This window comes from Aquarana catesbeiana, linkage group LG01 (genome assembly GCF_042186555.1).
Source record: "Aquarana catesbeiana isolate 2022-GZ linkage group LG01, ASM4218655v1, whole genome shotgun sequence".
NCBI classification, from domain to species: domain Eukaryota; kingdom Metazoa; phylum Chordata; class Amphibia; order Anura; family Ranidae; genus Aquarana; species Aquarana catesbeiana.
The window spans coordinates 929,087,608-929,104,093 of NC_133324.1; the positions used below are offsets into that span (position 1 = coordinate 929,087,608).

Sequence of the window (16,486 nt, forward strand, 5' to 3'; positions counted from 1 at the left end):
ACATTCTCCGCACTAATTCATCCTAAAGGTGTTCTATCGGGTTGGGGTCAGGACCCTGTGCAGACCAGTCAAGTTCCTCCACCCAAACTCGCTCATCCATATCATTATAGACCTTTGTGCACTGGTGCGCAGTCATGTTGGAACAGGAAGGGGCCATCCACAAACTGTTCCCACAAAGTTGGGAGAATTAAATTGTATAAAATGTCTTGGTATGCTGACACCTTAAGAGTTCCCTTCACTGGAACTAAGTGACCAAGCTCAACCCCTAAAAAACAACCCCACACCATAATCCCCCCTCCACCAAATGGTTTGGACCAGTGCACAAAGCAAGGTCCATAAAGACATGGATGAGGATGAGAGAGTTTGGGGTGGAGGAACGTGACTGGCCTGCACAGAGTCCTGACCGCAACATGGTAGAACACCTTTGGGATGAATTGGAGCAGAGACTACGAGCCAGACCTTCTCATCCACATCAGTGCCTGACCTCACAACACACTCCTAAACCTTGTGGACAGCCTTCCCAGAGGAGTTGAAGCTGTTATAGCTACAAAGGGTGGGCCAACTCAATATTGAACCCTGCGGACTAAGACTGGGATGCCATTAAAGTTCATGTGCTTGTAAAGGCAGGTGTCCCAAAACTTTTGGTAATATAGTGTATATGTATATATATATATATAGTATTGTGCAAAAGTTTTAGGCTCAATTCACACAAATGAGTTTTTTGATGCATTTGCATTTTGCAGAAATGCAGGGAATTTTTTTAACATGGGTTCCTATAGAACATGTTCACATCAATGCATTTTTGTGCCTCTGCGTTTTTAGAACAGGTCAGTGACTTTTTTTCACGCAAAATGCAGTGTTTTGCAAGTAATAAACTTCAATGGACCCGCATCCAAAACGCAAGTACTGCGTTTTACCGCGATTTTGACACGATTTTGCAGCGATTTGCGCTTTGTGTTTTTGGGTTTTTTTTATAGCTGTACATTCACTGTATATAACTGGTTGCTAAGAAGGGGGCCGGGAAGACGGCCGCCGTATCCTTAACAATCGATGAGTCATCAGCTGTCAGCAGGATTCCCCGCTGAATGTAGAAAATAGAATTACCGGCAAAAAAAAAATCATAAAAAAAAACAGCGTGGGGTCCCCCCCCAGGTCCATACCAGACCCTTGGGTCTAGTATGGATTCAGCGGGACCCCCCCACGCCAAATTTTTTTTTATAAATGGCATGGGGTCCCCCCAAAATCCATGTCAGACCCTTATCCGAGCATGCAGCCTGGCAGTTCAGGAAAGGGAGGGAACGAGTAGGCACCCCCCTGAACCACACCAGGCCGCATGCCCTCAGCATGGGGGGGTGGGAGCTCTGCGCCCCCCACCCCAAAGCACCTTGCATCATGTGGATGGGGACAAGGGCCTCTTCCCGACTACCCTTGCCCGGTGGTTGTCGGGGTCTGTACCCCTACCCATTCACCAAAAAAAATGTAGTGTACTGTGAAAAAATATAGTAGACCGTTTTTGACAAGTCTTTTATTAAAAATATCCTCTTCTTCCCCTCTTCTTCCTCCATCTTCTCCCACATCTTACTTCTCCAGACTTCTCCTTCTCCTGCTGCTTCCTCTTCCGCTCTTCTTCTTTCTTCTTTCTCCTGTCTTCTTTGTCTGGTGTTCTCCTTCCTCTGCCGCCGCTGACCCTCCTCTGATGCTGAGTCCCGCTCCCGCCCACCGACCCTCCTTAATGCTGCGTCCCGCTGATCTGTCCGTGCCGATGTCAAGCATGTCTAAGATAACGATGGGGGCGAGACCATCGTATGATGTCATCCAAGAGGCCCCACCCCGTTGTGACATCACTGACCCATCATGCCCCGAGCGGTGATGTCACAAGGGGGCTGGGCCTCCAGATGACATCATCTGATGGCCTCTCCTCCCTCGTTATATAAGACATGCTTGACATCAACATGGACAGATCAGCGGGACGCAGCATCAGAGGAGGGTTGTCGGCGGGAGCGGGACTCAGCTTCCGAGGAGGGTCGGCGGCGGCAGAGGAAGGAGAAATCCAGACAAAGAAGAAAGAAGAGCGGAAGAAGAAGCAGCGGGAGAAGGAGAAGCCCAGAGCAGGAAGATGCGGGAGAAGATGGAGGAAGAAGTCCTTTGCCTTCAAACCAGCATCAATTCTTCTAGGTAGACTTGCACACAGTTTTTGAAGGAACTCGGCAGGTAGGTTGTTCCAAACATCTTGGAGAACTAAGCACAGATCTTCTGTCGATGTCGGCTGCCTCAAATCCTTCTGTCTCTTCAAGTAATCCCAGACAGACTCCATGATATTAAGATCAGGGGTCTGTGGGGGCCAAACCATCACTTCCAGGACTCTTGTTCTTCTTTACACTGAAGATAGTTTGTAATGTCATTGGCTGTATGTTTGGGGTTGTTGTTCTGCTGTAGAATGAATTTGGGACCAATTGCAAGCCTCACTGATGGTATGGCATGATGGATAGCCAAAGGGTGGTCACACCAAATATTGATTTCATTGAGATTTTTCTTCTGCTTACTTTGCATTTTGTAAATTGATAAAAATAAAAAAATAAAATATATACATTTTTGAAAGCATTTCTTCTCCCCAACTTAAAACTTCTGCACAGTACTAGATAGAGATAGATTCTTTCTATGTGTTCAGCAATATCCCCCACTTCCTTCTTTCTGTGGCAGAGGAGAAATGAAATTTACTTTCTATGTTTCATATGCTTTGGTTGATAATATAATCAATCCACAGTTCCGGGGGAAAAGTCTGAATGTACTCTGTATGATGATTTCTAGTCATCCTTCCAGTCTTGCACAGTTGTGCAGGCTCTTCTTCGGTACTGAAGCTGTGTTGCCAACCTACCAGATTAAAATTTACTGACATGAAAATTTCCTGGCACAGCCAAGCTTTTACTGGCATTTCCAAAAGTTACAAAATTCCAGTTTTAAGTGCAAATGTCACTATTTAGGCTACAAACAAGTACAATATGCAATTAGCGATGTGATTTAACCGCTTGCCGACCAGCCACCATCATTATACTGCGGCAGGTCGGCACGATCCCATGAGCCGTCATAGCTTTACGTCAGCTCCTTTAAGCAGGATAGCAGGCGTGCATGTGCCCGCTGCACTTGGGGGGTGCCGATGCTCGCGGTCGATGGTCGCGATGACCGCTGGCCACGAGCGATCGCGGGGACGAGAGGCAGAACGGGAACGTGTGTGTGTGTAAACACACAAATCCCTATTCTGCTCTGTGAGGAGTGACAGATCGTGAGTTCCTACTAGCTAGGAACCACGATCTGTCACTTCCTCTAGGTCAGTCCCCTCCCCCTACAGTTAGAAACACACACAGGGAACACAGTTAACCCCTTGATCGCCCCCTAGGAATTAACCCCTTCCCTGCCAGTGACATTTTTACAGTAATCAGTGCATTTTTATAGCACTGATCGCTGTATAAATGCCAATGGTCCCAAAAATGTGTCAAAAGTGTCCAATGTGTCCGCCATAATGTCGCAGTCCCAATAAAAATCGCAGATCGCCGTCATTACTAATAAAAAAAATAATAATAATAAAAATGCTATAAATCTATCCCCTATTTTTTAGACGCTATAACTTTTGCGAAAGCCAATCTATATACGCTTATTGTGATTTTTTTTTTTTACCAAGAATATGTAGAAGAAAATATATTGACCTAAACTGAGAGAAAATTTACTTTTTTTTTAAAAAAAAAATGGGGACATTTATTATAGCAAACAGTACAAAATATTGTGTTTTTTTTTTCAAAATTGTCGCTCTTTTTTTGTTTATAGCACAAAAAATAAAAACCGCAGAGATGATCAAATACCACCAAAAGAATGCACTATTTGTGGGAAAAAATGGACATCAATTTTGTTTGGGTGCAGCGTCGCACGACCGCGCAATTGTCAGTTAAAGCGGCGCACTGCCGAATCGCAAAAAATGGCCCGGTCATTCAGCAGTCAAATCTTCCGGGGCTGAAGTGGTTAAGGTAGATATTAAGCTATTCAGCCCTGGAAGGTTTAGTCCCCCCACCCCCACCTCTTCACAACCAGGCCATTTTTTGCAATGTGGCACTGTGTTATTTTAAACGACAATTGAGCGGTCGTTCGACGCTGTATGGAAATAAAATTAATTTCCTTTTTTTTTCCCACAAATAGAGCTTTCTTTTGGTGGTATTTGATTACCTCTACGGTTTTTACTTATAGCACTGTAAACAAAAAAAGACAAAAAATTTTGAAAAATAAAAACAATATTTTTTACTTTATGTTATAAAACATATCCAATTAAAGAAATGTAAAAAATCGAATTTATTCATCAATTTAGGCCAATATGTTTTCTGCTACATATTTTTGGTAAAAAAAATCCCAATAAGTGCATATTGATTGGTTTGCACATAAGTTGTAGCGTCTACAAACTATGGGATAGATTTATGCAGTTTTTATTTTTTTAACTGTTTTTACTAGTAATGATCAGCGATGTTTAGTGGGACTGCGACGTTGCGACGCACAAATCTGACACTGTGGGGCAGATTTACTAAATCTGGTGCAGCTGTGCATGGTAGCCAATCATCTTCTAACTTCAGCTTGTTCAATTAAGCTTCGACAATAAAACATGGAAGCTGATTGGTTTCTTTGCAGAGCTGCACCAGATTTTGCACTCTTCAACTTTAGTAAATCCCCCCCCTAAGTGACACTTTTTAGGGACCAGTGACACCAATACAGTGATCAGTGCTAAATAAATGTCACTGTACTAATGACACTGGCAGAGAAGGGGTTAACATCAGGGGCGATCAGTGAGTTAAATGTTCTCCTAGGGAGTGCTTTCTAACTGTGTGGGGGGAAGACAGAGATCCGTGTTCCTGCTTAGCAGGAAGACAAGATCTCCATCTTCCCTTCTCACAGAAAGGCACTCTGCCTTGTTTACATAGGCAGACCACCGTTCTGCCTCTCCTCAGAACGATTGCGTGGTCCCGCAGATTGGCTCCCACTGTGTCCAATCACAGCGGGAGAGGGTCGCCGATGGTCCGTGCGCGCACCCATGACCCAGTGGACAAAACCACATACAGGTACTGGCGCAGTATATCTGCATGGGTCGGTCCAGAAGGAGTTAAGGCAAAAAAAATATTTCTTATTTTTGATATAGTAAGGAAGCAGCTCAGGTACAGGACTCAGGAGGGCAAGAAATTAGAATGAAATTGACACATATGAAATTGACACTCACAGTGATAGTCTCTCTCCACGCCAGGTGGTCCCTTCAGTCCACTCCAGGCCAAGCAGCACTGACAGTCCCGTTCCCAGCTTGCCTTGCTCCCATCCTGCAGAATCGCACACACGAGGCTCCGCCCACCCTGCTCAGCTCCCTTGCACCATGACATCACAACACATGCGGTCTCTGCTAGACCCCACCCCCTGCTGGTGCTGCCCGAGCACACTGTCGCGGGCACTCTGATGGTCTCGCCTAGTTCTGAGCTGAGCATCACAGGCATATCTTTTACTGGCAACCTTTTCCTGTCACTTTTCGCATTCTGTCATGTTACAACCAAAAACGTTAATTTATTTTATTGGGATTTTATGTGATAGACCAACACAAAGTGGCACATAATTGTGAAGTGGAAGAGTGATATGATAAATGGTTTTCCAAAATTTTTACAAATAAATATATTGAAAAGTGTGGGGTACATTTGTATTCAGCCCCCCGAGTCAATACTTTGTAGAATCACCTTTCACTGCAATTACAGCTGCAAGTCTTTTTGGGGATGTCTCTACCAGCTTTGCACATCTAGAGACATTTTTGCCCATTCTTCTTTGCAAAATAGCTCAAGCTCTGTCAGATTGGATGGAGAGCGTCTTAACAGCAATTTTCAAGTCTTGCCACAGATTCTCAATTTGGATTTAGGTCTGGACTTTGACTGGGCCATTCTAACACATGAATATGCTTTGATCTAAACCATTCCATTGTAGCTCTGGTTGTATGTTTAGGGTCGTTGTCCTGCTGGAAGGTGAACCTCTGCTCCAGTCTCAAGTCCTTTGCAGACTCTAACAGGTTTTCTTTTAGGATTGTCCTGTATTTGGCTCCATCCATCTTCCAATCAACTCTGACCAGCTTCCCTGTCCCTGCTGAAGAAAAGCATCCCTACAACATGATGCTGCCACCACCATGTTTCACGGTGGGGATGGTGTGTTCAGGGTGATGTGCAGTGTTAGTTTTCCGCCACAGATAGCGTTTTTCTTTTAGGCCAAAAAGTTCAATTTTAGTCACATCTGACCAGAGCACCTTCTTCCACATGTTTGCTGTGTACCCCACATGGTTTCTCGTAAACCGCAAACAGGAATTCTTATGGCTTTCTTTAAACAATGGCTTTCTCATAAAGGGCAGATTTGTGGAGTGCACGGCTAATAGTTGTCCTGTGGACAGATTCTCCAACCTGAGCTGTGGATCTCTGCAGCTCCTCCAGAGTTACCATGGGCCTTTTGACTTCTTCTCTGATTGATGCTCTCCTTGCTCGGCCTGTCAGTTTAGGTGGACGGCCATGTCTTGGTGGGTTTGCAGTTGTGCCATACTCTTTCCATTTTCGGATGATGGATTGAACAGTGCTCCGTGAGATGTTCAAAGATTTCGATATTTTTTTATAACCTAACCCTGCTTTAAATTTCTCCACAACTTTATCCCTGACCTGTGTGGTGTGTTCCTGGACACAGATCATCGCACATGAAATAAGGAAAAAAAAACCCTCATGGTGTAGTATTAAGATGCATTTAATTAAAAAAAAACAATATGCAGACTTATGCCCCGTACACACGGTCGGATTTTCTGACGGAAAATGTGTGATAGGACCTTGTTGTCGGAAATTCTGACCGTGTGTAGGCTCCATCACACATTTTCCATCGGATTTTCCGACCCACAAAGTTTGAGAGCAGGATATAAAATTTTTCGACAACAAAATCCGTTGTTGGAAATTCCGATCGTGTGTACACAAATCCGACGCACAAAGTGCCATGCATGCTCAGAATAAATAAAGAGATGAAAGCTATTGGCCACTGCCCCATTTATAGTCCCGACGTACGTGTTTTACGTCACTGCGTTTAGAACGATCGGATTTTCTGACAACTTTGTGTGACCGTGTGTATGCAAGACAAGCTTGAGCCAACATCCGTCGGAAGAAATCCTAGGATTTTGTTGTCGGAATGTCTGAACAAAGTCCGACCGTGTGTACGGGGCATTACAGTTAAATTTGCAGTAAAGCGAGCTGTAATGGGGGACCAAGGGGTCACACATCAGCTAAACACTGTAAAAACCGAACTTCTGGATTTGGCCGTAACCAGAAGTGACGCCACCCGGCTCCTCCCGACATGTTGCGTCATTATCACATGACTTTCTTTCAAACAGACTGTGCACTTTGCACGTGCAGTTGCACCTCTGAAAGTGCTATTGCTTAGTAAACAAGGTGAAGCTTCACTTTACAAAGAAGAACCCAATCACATTCAAGGAAAAAATTTAAAAAACTGAATTTTTACTTGCACATGATTGGGTGAGGCAAGTCAGCAGAGCTCCCCCTCATTTTCTAAGATCTAAAGCAACTGCACTTGCAAAGTGCACAGTCTATTTGCCTTTAGTAAATCTACCTTTCAGACAGCGATCATTTTTAAGAATGCTGGTTGGGAATGGCAGTACTGTATGTATTTTGTATCTCCCATTTCCCCCTGTCAATTAAATAATATAGGAAGTGGCAGATTTGAAACTTTATATGATATAACATTAATAATATAATATATATAATACATCAATAAATGTATTTCTTTACATACAAGCATTGTAAGTATAAGTACCTAGAGGTGACCTGATATAAGCCTCTCATGATCCCTGTACATCATGGCTGGAGTGGGATAGGAAGAGGCAATACAGGGAAGGAATTAGTTCATGTGCTGACAAGAAGCATGCTGATAGGAGGAGAGAGCAGGGTGACCGAGAGATGAGCTCATCATTGTGCTGCTTCTCCTTTCACTGTTCAGACACAGGCTGAGGGTGATCTGGACTCAGGGGAAGTGGGTTGAATGAAGTTGACTAACAGATTGAGGACATCTAGTGGCAAGAAAAAAAATAAGACACTGTAGAGGAAAATCACTGGTTTGAAGATAATTATTGCCACAAGCTGTTAATTTATCTTTCAGTGGGCTATGCATTTTTATATTGTTATTTATGATAATAGTTCTGCTTTAAATGACCAAATCTTCCTTTTGTTACCCACAGAAACAAAAAATTAAAATGCTGCTGAAGTGTCTTCTGTTGTCTCTGCTTTGTATTGCAGGTACAGTATGTTACTTTAAAATTTATTTTTTTATTGATCTGTAACAATAGAACCCCCTATTTCCCAAATCCTGAAAAAATAGACTCTAGGGAATAAAATAGCGGTGGTTGCAAAAATTGGAATAAGCGTATATTGATTGGTTTGCACAAAAGTTATAGCGTCTACAAAATAGGGGATAGATTTATAGCATTTTTATTATTTTTTTTTTTCTGGTAATAGCTGCGATCTGCAATTTTTATCGTGACTGCGACATTATGGCAGACACATCATACAATTCTGACACATTTTTGGGACCACTGGCATTTATACAGCGATCAGTGCTATAAAAATGCATTGATTACTGTAAAAATGTCACTGGCAGTGAATGGATTAACACTAGGGGGCGATCAAGGGGTTAACTGTGTTCCCTGGGAGGTGAATCTAACTGAAGGGGAAGGGGACCGACTAGAGGAAGTGACGGATCGTGGTTCCTAGCTAATAGGAACACCCGATCTGTAACTCCTCTCAGAACAGGGAAGTGTGTGTTTACACACACTCGTCCCTGTTCTGTGTCTCCTGCTCACGATCGCTCGTGGCCAGCGGTCATCATAACCGTCGGCCACGAGCATTGGTACCCCCGCTGTGCAGTGGGTGCGCGCCTGCTTTCCCCGATCCTGTGAGCCGACGTAAAGCTACGACGGTTCACGGGATCGTGCCGACCTGCCGCAGTAAAATGACGGTGGCTGGTCTGCAAGCGGTTAAAGGGGGCTTCCAGATTCTGATAAGCCCCCTGCCCGCGGACCCCCACAACCATACTCCATCAACATGAGGAGCCCCCCTGCCCCGAAGCACCACAAGACTCGCTCATCCCCTCCCTTTCCTGACCTGCCAGGCAGCATGCTTGGATAAGGGTCTGGTATGGATTTGGGGGTGGGGAAAAAAAACCCAGCACAGCAATATGCACAGATGTGGACTACATCCATAGAAAATGGACTGCAGTGCGTTTCTGAAAAATGCAAAATGCACCAAAAAGTGCATAGGTGTGAACGTAAGGTCATTACTGTTGATTAACTGCTTGCCAACCAGCCCCATCATTATGCTGTGGCAGATTGGCACGGCTGCGCAAATCGTCGTAGGTGTACGTTGGCCGCTATAAGAGCTCTAGGGGTCGCGCGCCCACAGCACGACACCGGAGCCAATGCAGTGACCGGCAGCCGCGATGTCTGCCAGTAACCCACGATCGCTCCTCAGAGAGCCAGATCGGGCATCTGTCAATGTAAACAGACAGATCCCTATTGATGTCAGGGAAGTAGAGAGAGATCTGCTGTTCCTAGTAATCAGGAACAGCGATCTCTCTCTACTCCCTGTCAGGCCCCCCCCACCAAGTTAGAAACACCTCCCTAGGGAACATTTAACCCCTTGATCGCCCCCTAGTATTAACCCCTGTCAGGGATATTTATAAAGTAGTGGCTATTTTTAGCTCTGATCTTTGTATAAATGTCAATGGTCCCAAAAAAAGTGTCAAAAGTGTCTGATCTGTCCATCGCAATGTTGCAGTCCCACTAAAAATTGCTGATCACCACCATTACTAGTAAAAAAAAAAAAAATAATAAAAATGCCATAGATATACCCCCTATTTTGTAGACGCTATAACTTTTGCGCAAACCAATCAATATAACCTTATTGCCTGACACATGTTCAGTTTGTTGGACATTGCCCCAAAACCTCCTGGGAAGAGTGAAATGAAGGTTTCAAGAAGGTTTTGGGAAAAGGGACATCATCCTTGCCTAGCTTAGAAACCAGGAAGTGGAACCTGTTGAAAAAGTATTAAAAAATAAATAATCTCTGATAGGGATAAGCTTCGAGTTCGAGTCGAACTCATGTTCGACTCAAACATCGGCTGTTCGCCAGTTCGCCGAACAGCGAACAATTTGGGGTGTTAGCGGCAAATTCGAATGCCGCAGAACACCCTTTAAAAGTCTATGGGAGAAATCAAAAGTGCTAATTTTAAAGGCTTATATGCAAGTTATTGTCATAAAAAGTGTTTGGGGACCTGGGTCCTGCCCCAGGGGACATGGATCAATGCAAAAAAAAGTTTTAAGTGAAACAATAAAAGTGTAATATCCCTTTAAATTTTGTACCTGGGGGGTGTCTATAGTATGCCTGTAATGGGGCACATGTTTCCCGTGTTTCGAACAGTCTGACAGCCAAATGACATTTCAAAGGAAAAAAAGTCATTTAAAACTACTCGCGGCTATTAATGAATTGCCGGTCCGACAATACACATAAAAGTTCATTGATAAAAACGGCATGGGAATTCCCCACAGGGGAACCCCGAACCAAAATTTTTTTAAAAAAATGACGTGAGGGGTCCCCCTAAATTCCATACCAGGCCCTTCAGGTCTGGTATGGATATTAATGGGAACCCCAGCCAAAATTTAAAAAAAAAATGGCATGGGGTCCCCCCTTAAAATCTATACCAGACCCTTCAGGTCTGATATGGATTTTAAGGGGAACCCTGTGCCAAAATGTAAAAAAAAAACGGTGTGGGGTCCCCCCAAAGATCCATACCAGACCCTTATCCGAGCACGCAACCTGGCAGGCCACAGGAAAAGAGGGGGGCGAGAGAACGACCCCCCTCCTGAACCGTACCAGGCCACATGCACTCAACATTGGGAGGGTGCTTTGGGGTAGCCCCCCAAAACACCTTGTCCCCATGTTGATGGTGACAAGGGCCTCATCCCCACAACCCTTGCCCGGTGGTTGTGGGGGTCTGCGGGCGGGAGGCTTATCGGAATCTGGAAGCCCCCTTTAATAAGGGGACCCCCATCCCGGCCCTCCCCCTGTGTGAAATGGTAAGGGGGTACAAAAGTACCCCTACCATTTCACAAAAAAACTGTCAAAAATGTTAAAAATGACAAGAGACAGTTTTTGACAATTCCTTTATTTAAATGCTTCTTCTTTCTTCTATCTTCTTTCTTCTATCTTCCTTCGGTTTCTTCCCCCATATTCTTCTTCTGGCTCTTCTGGTTCTTCTGGTTCTTCCTCAGGTGTTCTCGTCCGGCATCTCCTCCGCGGCGTCTTCTTATCTTCTTCTCCTCGGGCCGCTCCGCATACATAATGGCATGGAGGGAGGCTCCCGCTGTGTGACGCTTCTCTCTTCATCTTTTTCTTCATCTTTTCCTCTTCATCTTCTTCTCTTCATCTTCTTGTCTTCATCTTCTTTTCGGGCCGCTCCGCATTCATGATGGCATGGAGGGACGCTCCTGTTGTGTGACGCTTCTCCTCTTCTGATGGTTCTTAAATAATGGGGGACGGGGCCACTGGTGACCCCGCCTCCTCTGACGCACGGGGACTTGACGGGGACTTCCCTGTGGCATTCTCCGTGACGTCAGAAGGTGCGTCAGAGGGGGCGGGGTCACCGGGTGTCCCCGCCCCCCGTTATTTAAGAACCGTCAGAAGAGGAGAAGCGTCACACAGTGGGAGCCTCCCTCCATGCCATCATGGATGCAGAGCGGCCCGAGGAGAAGAAGATAAGAAGACGCCGCGGAGAAGATGCCGGACGAAAACACCGGAGGAAGAACCAGAAGAAGATGGAGGAAGAAACCGAAGGAAGATAGAAGAAAGAAGAAGCATTTAAATAAAGGAATTGTCAAAAACTGTCTCTTGTCATTTTTAACATTTTTGACAGTTTTTTTGTGAAATGGTAGGGGTACTTTTGTACCCCCCTTACCATTTCACACAGGGGGGAGGGCCGGGATCTGGGGGTGCCCTTGTTAAAGGGGGCTTCCAGATTCCAATAAGCCCCCACCCGCAGACCCCCACAACCACCGGGCAAGGGTTGTGGGGATGAGGCCCTTGTCCCCATCAACATGGGGACAAGGTGTTTTGGGGGGCTACCCCAAAGCACCCTCCCAATGTTGAGGGCATGTGGCCTGGTACGTTTAGGAGGGGGCGCTCTTGCGTCCCCCCCTCTTTTCCTGTGGCCTGCCAGGTTGCGTGCTCGGATAAGGGTCTGGTATGGATTTTTGGGGGGACCCCACGCCGTTTTTTTTTTTAATTTTGGCCAGGGTTCCCCTTAATATCCATACCAGACCTGAAGGGCCTGGTATGGAATTTAGGGGGATCCTCCACGTATTTTTTTTTTTTTTAAATTTGGTTCGGGGTTCCCCTGTGGGGAATTCCCATGCCATTTTTATCAATGAACTTTTATGTGTATTGTCGGACCGGCAATTCATTAATAGCGGCGAGTAGTTTTAAATGACTTTTTTTCCTTTGAAATGTCATTTTGCTGTCAGACTGTTCTAAACACAGGAAACATGCGCCCCTTTACAGGCATACTATAGACACCCCCCAGGTACGAAATTTAAAGGGATATTACACTTTTATTGTTTCACTTTAAGCATTATTAAAATCACTGCTCCCGAAAAAACGGCCATTTTTAAAACTTTTTTTTGCATTGATCCTGGTCTCCTGGGGCAGGACCCAGGTCCCCAAACACTTTTTATGACAATAACTTGCATATAAGCCTTTAAAATTAACACTTTTGATTATTCATGTTCGTGTCCCATAGACTTTAACGGTGTTCGTGTGTTCGAACAAATTTTTTGCCTGTTCGCAAGTCCTGGTGCGAACCAAACAAGGGGGGGTGTTCGGCTCATCCCTAATCTCTGATTGTGTAACAAGAGGGGGAGGAGGACAATTATGGAAAGTAGCTAAATAGTGTGAAGGTTTGCTTTAAAATATTCCACACTTTACCCAAAAAAGTTTTGACCATTTCTAAAAATACTTGGTTGCCATGTTATTATAATGGAATAAATGCTTTCTGAATCACTGATCCAAAACAAGTGTCCTGGGTTAGAGGGGGTTGTCCTAAACTGACAGTAAGGAATATTAGCAAGCATAAGCTGTCAACAGATTTCACTTTCCTACACATTAGTTAACCAGCACCACCTGGGGAATCCTTGATGTTTCTACTTTTCCCCTTAAAGAAGAACATTCAAGCCCCCTGCCCTTAGATTTCAAGTTTCCTCTAGACCAGGGGTCCACACATTTTCTAAACAAAGGGCCAGATTACTGTCCTCCAGTTTATAGGAGGGCCAGAATGTAGCCAGTGGGAGTAGAAAAGGTCCCGACATCAGTGGGAAAAATAATGCCCCATTGTTTATTTAAGTGAGAGTAATTGTGCCCCATTATTGGTGTAAGTGGGAGGAATTGTGCCCTATCATTGATGTCATTGGTCCCCATCATTGGTGTCATTAGGAGGAGATGTGTTCCATCATTGATGTCATGCCCATTGTTGGTGTCATTGGAAGGAATTGTGACCCTCTCATTGGTGTCAGTGGGGGGAATTATGCTGTTGGTATCAGTGGATGAAATATTGCCCCAAGGGCCGGATAAAAGCAAGCAAATGGCAGTATCTGGCCCCGTGACACAGTTTGGAGACCACTGTAGACATTCTAGAAGAACTGTATCACCACTAGTCCTAAAGATACAAGTCCTCACTTCACAACACATTATAGTATGTTTGTAAAAGAACAAATTTCCATTCAAAGATAAGTTGAATATTTGGTGTGCATGAAGTCTCAGCTGTGGTTTTCTGTCTTCTATCTGTTTACAGGGGTTTATTCCGAATGGAATGTGAATTGCCCTGTGACAATGAATAGTGTCCCAGGTTCTTGTGTCTACATCCCATGCACTTTTGACTTCCCTGACCGTGTCAGTGCTGAGAAAGGCATTGATAAGATCTGGTACAGAGACTTGGATGGCAATCGAAAGACGGTCTACCACCCAAGAGATCCGCCTGCCACCGAGTTTGTTGAACGGGTGGAATTCTTGGGAAACACTTCAATGAAAAACTGCACCCTCCTCATGAAAAACATCCAGAAAAATGATCCTGGAACCTATCTATTCAGATTTGAGATCGTAGATGTGGATAAATGGACAGACAAGAGAGGAGTCAGGCTTGAGGTAACTGGTAAGTTCAAGCAGGGTATCTTCTCCTACTATTAATGAATACAAAGAACACTTCACAATTGGGCATGATAAGATGGCACACATCAAGAAACCTTTTATGGGAGATGCATGGACATTGTCATTGCTGAACTCTTTTCCTACAATGCTAGTTCTCTGGCTTTCATGTTGACCCATTTTCTTGAATATTTCACTAGCCCAGGACAAAAGATTGCAAACTTCTGACTTTTCAGTCACTTTTTTAATCTGCATACTTATTCCAGGTTAGTATCTCAGAAGGTTCTGAACCTATGAGGTCAGCATATTTGCCAGGAAACCTTTATAAAAGGGGATCAACAATGGCAGCTTCCATATTAATCTCATGGTAGTTTTTTTGAAGCCTTCAAAAATGTAGCTGCTGTTTGACAAACACCTATTAACCTTTTACAAGGCCACATGTACTATATGTTACAGCCTATGTCTGACATTTTGTGGGTGCTCATATCAAGAGCTTGCACCTGTTTAACACTTACAAGTATGTTTCTCTGGAGTTCAGTATCCAACTGCCCACATCACCATCACTCAAATACCTTCCCCTAGGGTTTGACATGCAACTGCCCAATTCTCCAGGGCTCATAAATATCTTCCCGTATGGTTTGACATGCAAATGCCCACAGCTTCATCACTCACAAATACCTTCCCCTAGGGTTTGACAAGCAACTGTCCTTATCTCCAGGGCTCACAAATATCTTCCCCAATGGTTTTACATGCAACTACCCACAGCTCCATCACTCACAAATACCTTCCTCTAGGGTTCGACCAGAAACTTTCCATATCTCCAGGGCTCACAAATACCTTCCCCCTGGGTTTGACATGTAACTGCCCACAGCTCCATCACTCACAAATACCTTCCCCTAGGGTTCGACATGACATGCAACTGCCCACACATCCAGCACTCAGAAAAACCTTCCCCTAGGGTTTGACATGCAAATGCCCACAGCTTCAGCACTCACAAATACCATCCCCTAGGATTTTTACAAGCGACTGCCCACATCTCCAGGGCTCACAAATACTTTCCCCTAGGGTTTGGCATGCATTTTCTCACATCTTCAGCACAAACAAATACCTTCCCTTAGAGTTTGACATGCAGCTGCCCTTATCTCCACACTCACAGATACCTTTCTCTAGTGTTGGGTATGCAACTGCCCACATCTCCAGCACTCACAAATACCCTCCCCTAGAGTTCAACATGCAACTGCCCACATTTTCAGGGCTTACCAGCAGTCAAGTCCAATATTGATCTCAGATTGATGAGCTCCTCTGACTTCCAGAATCCCCCTTCACCTAACTCAGTACCATTACATAAAGATACAACTCTTACCATTCTACACAAACAAGTAGGTAATGTCCAAATCATCCTAAAAACAAGGCCAAGGATAAATCCAAGGGAAAAAGACCAAGCTTACTTACCGACCAGCTCGCAGACAACCACATAAACTTGTCTAACAGTATGCATTAAAAGCAGGGGTTTAGTCTGCACGCATTTGTAAATGCATGCGTAAGTAGGGATGAGCTTTCTGTTCGAGTCGAACATGAGTTCGACTCGAACATCGGCTGTTCGATCGTTCAACATAGATCGAACATTATGGGGCGTTCGCGTCAAATTCGAGCGTCGCGCCATGTCAGATAAAGCACTGCGTCATCGCAGTGCATTGATGGCTGATGATTGGCCAAGCATGCACTATGACCCGCATGCTTTGGCCAATCACAGTGCCGTCAGCAAAGAGAGCCATAATTGGCCAAAGGCAGGGTGCCTTTGGCCAATTATGGCTGAGGGGGTTAAGTTCACGCCCCACACTATATAAGGCCACCTGTAAGTCGGCCCTGTGTAGTGTGTTGCTGACGTTAGATTGAGCAGGCAGTCCATTCCTGGTGTACTGTTTCTAATCTACTTCAGGCAGGCAGGTGATTCAGTTAGCTGCAGTGTATTTAATATATATATACAGTCAGACTGGTATATATATATATATATCCACTGTATCCAGTTTAGCTAGATCTCACTGCAGTCCGTTCCTGGTGTACTGTTTCTAATCTACTTCAGGCAGGCAGGTCATTCAGTTAGCTGCAGTGTATTTATTATATATATATATACATTCCGGCTTTGTATATATATATATATATATATATATATATATATATATATATATATATATATATATATA

The 16,486-nt window shown here is 44.4% G+C and overlaps 1 protein-coding gene across 1 annotated transcript in view; it reads left to right on the top strand.

Annotated features, from left to right (window-relative positions):
* LOC141120762 (sialoadhesin-like) overlaps positions 1–16,486 on the top strand; it is a 111,166-nt gene that overhangs the window by 12,714 nt on the left and 81,966 nt on the right. The window contains exons 2-3 of the mRNA XM_073611036.1: positions 8,276–8,333; positions 13,933–14,289. Of these exons, the coding sequence (XP_073467137.1) occupies positions 8,291–8,333; positions 13,933–14,289 (400 nt within the window). The 5' untranslated portion in view covers positions 8,276–8,290. The remainder of the gene's footprint in view (positions 1–8,275; positions 8,334–13,932; positions 14,290–16,486) is intronic.